This window comes from Pteropus medius, unplaced genomic scaffold, assembly GCF_902729225.1.
Source record: "Pteropus medius unplaced genomic scaffold, Ma_sr-lr_union100, whole genome shotgun sequence".
In the NCBI taxonomy this organism is placed as follows: Eukaryota; Metazoa; Chordata; class Mammalia; order Chiroptera; family Pteropodidae; genus Pteropus; species Pteropus medius.
The window spans coordinates 5651792-5658533 of record NW_024342467.1 but is presented as its reverse complement, the minus strand read 5'-3'; the positions used below and the strand labels follow the sequence as shown (position 1 = coordinate 5658533).

General features: G+C 38.6%; 1 protein-coding gene across 1 annotated transcript in view; it reads left to right on the top strand.

The window, feature by feature from the left end:
• Nucleotides 1-5587: 5587 nt before the first annotated feature.
• MEOX2 (mesenchyme homeobox 2) overlaps nucleotides 5588-6742 on the top strand; it is a 60431-nt gene continuing 59276 nt past the window's right edge. The window contains exon 1 of the mRNA XM_039862437.1: nucleotides 5588-6674. Within this exon, the coding sequence (XP_039718371.1) occupies nucleotides 6161-6674 (514 nt within the window). The 5' untranslated portion in view covers nucleotides 5588-6160. The remainder of the gene's footprint in view (nucleotides 6675-6742) is intronic.

Sequence of the window (6742 nt, the reverse complement as noted above, 5' to 3'; positions counted from 1 at the left end):
ACTGGCTTATTCCCTTTCTATGTCCTATTATCCAACTTAGCAGAAATCATTCTCTAAAAATAAATAGAATTTAGAAAAACTATTGACTACAATTAGTTTCAGGTTACAGATTTGTAAGACAAGAAGGCAATAATTTCTCAGAACTTCAGGTATTCAGTAGCTTGCACATGCTCAAAGCATTGATCATATCTTTACCTAAGTTTTGCATTATGTGTGTGTGATTACTTAAGACAGTTTCAAAAGATCAGTATTTTGTTATTATTACTTTTATGAAAAATACACATGCCATAATGTATATAAAATAAACCTGATTACTTATTTTTAAAAAAATTCCAATTAAACGAAAACAGGCACCTGGGATATTTTTAACATTATCATAAGTGCGTGTGGCTTATGAGTCAGATATTTATATTATCAAATTTATAATAATTTCTCATAAATTTAAGCTTATATTATTGCTCTGTCTTTTAACCTGTTGAACACATTCTGGTTTTCCCTTGGCCTATTCTGGCCTCTTATTATCCTTCTGATTTCTTAGGTCAACTGAGATATAAGCAGATAGTTGTCATTTAATCATTTTTATCCTTATTTTAATCCATTTTCATATGGCTCTTGTCTTGTATAGAAATACTCCATGTCACTTCTAAAAACCTTTTACAAATCTAAACCGAATCAAGGAACTAATATTAAACTCTTAAAAATATTTTGTTATAAGAGATAATGATTTGACGTTAACTTTGCATTTTGTTTGATATACAAATATACAAAATTTTCCCTTTGTCCTATAAACAAAAATGTTAACATCAAAGGCAGCTGGTGTTTCTTTGCTGAATCTGAGTCATATAAAAGTAAAGTGTGCAATTAAATATTTTGAAAGAGTTATACCAACACAGCTAAAACACAGAGGTTTTTAGTGATTCAAATCATAAACCTGGCCTCAAAATAGAATTTAAAAAAAAAACTAAGAATAAAACATGCTATAAATTGATGAAGCACAAAAATAAAAACATGTAAGAATAATCTTTCATAGTGCCAAAATTACATTAGTCATGTTAAACTCTCCAAGTTGGAAAACTAAAAACAGAAGACTAAGGTTTTACCTATAATTCCCGTCTTTAGTTTCGATTGAATTTTTGTTCTCTGAGATTTATGAACTTGTTCTAAATTCAATCCACTAAAAAGTATAGCATTTCTTTTTATGACATGAGAGAAATAAATGGTTTATTTCCTTTAAATTGTAGATAAAAATTTAGTGCTCAGGAGTTTGATGGTATAGAATATACAATATAATATATAGCATTTCATTATAGAATTGTCTTGCAGTGGTGTGTCTGTACATTTTATAGTCAGATATGTAAAGCAATTAATTTTCAACTGTAAAAAATTGAAATGCATACATACATTTATCAATAAAAATGACATACAAGGTGAATGCAAATGAAAACATAGGAATTGGATTATTCTCCATGTCCATCATTATAAAGAAACTGTTGAATAATTTTGGATTTAAAATAGGTGAACAAAAGGAAATTCAGTTAGAAGTTTTTGAAATTTAAGAAGTAGTCAATGTCTTCCTTATTTTAACACTCCCCACTCCCCATATTCAAATAACCAGAATTTCATAAAATGTATGTGGAAAGCAACTGGAATTTTGGAGGAGTGCCTATATTTTGATTTTAATTAAATCAATCATAATCTATATTTCATGATGGTCTTCTGAAAATTATTTACTATATGGTACTTGAATTGAAGAAAACCACCAATTTCTGAAAGAAATCATAAATCTAAATGTAGGAAGAGTTGGAAACTAGAAAAACAAAGTATGTTGGATACTATTTTATGCATTTCAAAAGTAATGTTTAAGAATTCATTTCTTCTAGTTATGTAGAAACGTAACAATTTTTATTGTGAAAACAACAATTAGTGTTATGTAAAAATAGTAACGTATTTGAAAAATCAGTAAAAGAATGCAGAATCACTAAACAGCCTGCATTAGCCATAGCAAAATTGCTTCTCAAATATTATAATGCGTAATTCCTGAAGAAAGTCAAGTCCTTGTTTTTTAAAAATAAAGTGCATCATAAATCACATAAATTACTATTTAGCGCATTTTAATATTTTCAAAATTCTTTATTTTATAAGAACCAACTGAAAAATATCTTATTGCTTTGAGAAATATAGCAGAAAAAATATTTCAAACTTCAACATAACCTTCACAGACAAATTCCAGTTTCAATTTAATTTTCCATACTTAAATTCATATATTATGACTGTATGTTACCAAGGAAAATTTATCTAGCAAGCAAAATGCAAAATAAAGTTTATAATATCTGTAGCTAACGATCATATTTAATTTTGAGTATTTTTATTCCTGTCATACCTCATGAACAAAAGATTCATGATTTTTAAAATTTAAACATATATTTTTCAGATTGCTTAAATTCTAGTCCCCTTAAAATAAAATAGTTTTAATTTTAAAATATCTTTGCTTTACTACTGAATATCATTTCATTCAAGCAGAAGAAATAAGAGATATACACGTTTATCAAATTTAAAGAGCATATATTTAAAATAATTTTGATTATGTTTCCTACAAAAGTTGAACAGTTTACATTTTTCAGATATTCAATCTTTTGTTTCAATGCATGGCTTGATATCAAACTTTTCATAAAATACAGGTATTAGTAGAATATTTTTTAGGAAAATTCAAGTACATTGTATGTACTATATATAAGATAAATATTATATATAGTTTAGAATAAGTGCTCTATAAATTCTATAATAAATGTTGTGATTTTTACTATTCTTCATGATATAGTTAGCCATTAGAGGTAAAAGACAACTTTCAACATTGGATTTTGTTGATGTGGACACTAAAGTAACTATCATAGGAAATGCTAGGGATTTTTCCTCCTGTCATTATATTTTTCAAAAAAATTCTCTATGGAATATAAAATAAAAATCAATATTTTACTATATTCCAAATAGTCTAATAAATAAAAAAATGAAAACTTATGGAATGATTAATATATATTTAGAAATTCAGAGAAAAAACTCATATTTAATTCTGGAATGTATCAAGGCCTCTATCTTAGCCCTTTCTTTTTTAAATCATCCTTTTTTTCTTAAAAATAACAATTTCCTTTTATTATTTCTAACTTTCTGTTAGAAATCTGGACTTCATTCATTTTACTGATATTATAAATTTTGAGTTTTCAATTAAAAAGACTATTCCTGTTAGCTCTTTAATTGTTCTTCTAGCCTTTTCTAATTTTTTTCCCCCAGACTACTAGTCCCACATTTCCAGAGGCTGAATGACTGAGGCATGTTGTACAGAAATTTCTGGACATGTTGTTAACATCTGACACAGTGAGTGAGAAAAAAGCCAGCAAAGTCACCGGGCAGGTTCAAGGAAAAGTGGCAGCTTCTGGAGATGAAAAGTTTGTGTGCTTTTGCTAGTTGCTAGTTACCTGCAACATACTGGTTAAATTCAAATCCATTCACTTTTCAATTGCTTGCTTTCTCTAAACCATTATAATGCAAACCAAAAGGACTTTTATGGATGTTTTTTATATTGATTTCTGCAGATCAAGTGTATCTTTAGTTAGTCTTGTCTGACATCTTCCACAATGCTTTTAGTAGACAGCATTATATTATGTAAATATTTCTGGTTACTGTTTATGGAGGTGATTGCCTAAATTTCTCTTTGGATAAAGCCTTTAATGCTTTCACCCAGATTCCTTAGAGGAGCTATCTGAGTTTGGAAAGTTTAGTGTCGCCCTTTGTACTTCAACTTTTTAATATTATGGCACATATTGAAACCATAAACACAATGAAAATTCAAAAAATATTCCGACGATATTAGAAGAATATACCCCCTCCTTTTTTATCCTTAAAGAGCCAAGGGCATGGGGAGTGGCAGGAAGAAACATTCTTAAGATCTAAGCCCCGGACGCCACCCTGTGAGTCCTTAAAACCTTTAGAAACGTACAACCTGAAGAACTTCTCTTTTCGAAGTCTAAAACAATATTAGATTCCCAAAATATCAGCAAAGAAAGTCTTACCGTCAAACGCTTGTAGCAGGTTCCAGCTCAGACCCAGACTGAAAAGCTGAGCAGCTGGTGAACAAAAGTTTTAGCTTTTTTTTTTTTTTTTTGAAAAGAAGTCTGCAAAACTAATTTCCCTCAAAATAGGGCTCAATTTCCGTTAAAGAAAGCAGCACTTACAAATCTCAGAATTCCTGATCATCCCACCCCATCTCACCTCTAAGCAATGGAAAACAATTCGAATTTTCACACGGATGTAAAGGTTTATTGGGAAGCCACTATTCTGCAGTACCACTTAAAAGAAAAGGGAGATAGGCTGAAAGCCTGAGGAACTGGGCAAGGGAAAAGGTTTTGCCTTAGGGGAGCTTCTTAAAGATTAATCAATATTTTTGTCCTAACTCAAACCAGATGGCTGGCCTAGTTTGCCGTCCCCATTAATTCCATTAACAACTTCAAAGACCTGGTCCCCATCCTCTGGACACGTGAGACCATGAAAATAACGGGGCGACGCTGCTGGTGGCACATTTGGGGTCCTGGGTGGGATAGGTGAGCGCCTATATCTTTTGATGCGACATATCCCAGGCAGGACTCACTGTTCCTGCAGCTCATTAGGCTTTGCTTGTCTTGTGTAAACGACTCTGCCCCCAGCAGACAATGTCGCCCCTCGAACAAGTGGCAGAATCTAAGTCCAGCTGTAGCTAGCACTAATTCGCTGGTGGCAAGTTTTCTAACTCATTTTCTATGATGCAAGATAAACCACGGAGATATGAAGCACCCAGGTTTAGTGAACTTTGAGGGATATCAAAGTGTAATGTTTCTCAGTAAATGGAACCACGGCCGAGGCGGGGGAGGGGCAAGGAGTGCTATTAGCTGATTCATTTTTTGAGCTGGAGAAGGTGAATGGATTCCTGGAGGAAAAATGAGGGAACGTGGGCTGGCTCCTGGGGAAAAAGACTGGAAATGTGCGGGCAACATATACACATGTGAGTGATACGAAAGAGCTTCGAATTTTCCTGACCCAGGAAAAGTTCTTGGCGGACTAGTGACTAGGAAATTTACTGGGACCAGGAAAGCAGAGGAGAGTAAATTTGAGGAAAGCAGGGGAAAAGAGACCCCCACCTGGCACCGCAGGTGAGGATGCCAGGGCCTAGGCAAATGCAACTGTCACTGCTTCCTGTTTTCTTCCCTTCACACCCCCTCACTCACAAACGGGTCTCTTTCCTTTCCGCACCCAGAATGGCCATTTCCCTTCCGCGGGGCACACCTCTGCCACCTTGGACTGATGTCCGAACTCATTAACAACTCTTCCACAGACACCAGCTGCAAAAAGCTAAGGCGCGCCACTGCGCCCAGGGCCCGAAGAGATGCGAAGCAAAACTAGCTCTGATCTTTTCCTTTAACCCTACTGTTCTTTTCGTGCTCCTCTAGAGCGAGGAGCACCCCTAGCTTTCCTGCAGGTGTCAGTGCCCAAAGTGACACTGACAAGAAAACCTTTACTGAGAGAAGCGAGCGGGCTCTGGCTGGGGTACAGGGTTGGGGCTGGCGTGCGCCGCCGCGCGCCTCAGCCGCCTGCGCTGGGACTGGAGAGCAGCTGGCTGCCCTGGTTCGGGTTTAGGCGCGGGGCGCGCCGCTTGCAGTGCTGGCGGCTGACAGGGGCGGGCGGGCGTGGACGCACTGCATGCGTCCAGCGGGTTAGGAAGTGGAACTGGGAGCGCGTGGCGCAGACTGAGCGGGAGTTTTGGAGGGAGTTTGCATGTGGTCAGCGCTGGGCTCCTAAGCCAGCCCCCGGCTCACATTACACGCTATTTATAACCTCTCAGAGCCGTTTCCCCCTGAAAGCAGTTCTCTGGGACCACCTTCTTTTGGCTTCAACCTCTCCTACTCTTGACATCTGAGTAGCTCCGAGGGAAGCTCCTCCAGGTCAGAGTGTTTATATGTAAAGGAGACTGGCCACTAGGGCTCAAGACCAGGATTATCTGAGCTCTGCACAAACACGGGCGGCTATTGCTTTGGGAGGGGGAAAAGTCACACACTTTCCAGTGAAAAGTGACAGAAGGTGGTGGCGTTTGGAACCATCGTGAAGTCTTCTGGCTGGACCCCGAGACTTGCATGCTATGGAACACCCGCTCTTTGGCTGCCTGCGCAGCCCTCACGCCACCGCGCAAGGCTTGCACCCGTTCTCCCAGTCCTCTCTCGCCCTCCATGGAAGATCTGACCATATGTCCTACCCCGAGCTCTCCACTTCTTCCTCGTCTTGCATAATCGCGGGATACCCCAACGAGGAGGGCATGTTTGCCAGCCAGCATCACAGGGGGCATCACCACCACCACCACCACCATCACCATCACCACCAGCAGCAGCAGCACCAAGCTCTGCAAACCAACTGGCACCTCCCGCAGATGTCCTCCCCCCCGAGCGCTGCTCGGCACAGCCTCTGCCTCCAGCCGGACTCCGGGGGGCCCCCGGAGATGGGGAGCAGCCCTCCGGTCCTGTGTTCCAACTCTTCCAGCTTGGGCTCCAGCACCCCGACCGGGGCCGCGTGCGCGCCGGGGGACTACGGCCGCCAGGCGCTGTCACCAGCGGAGGTGGAGAAGAGAAGTGGCGGCAAGAGGAAAAGCGACAGCTCAGGTAAGGGCGCGCCGGGCACCATGGGCGAAAGGGGCGGAGAGATGTCTGGGAAGATTCTCTCGTTATAG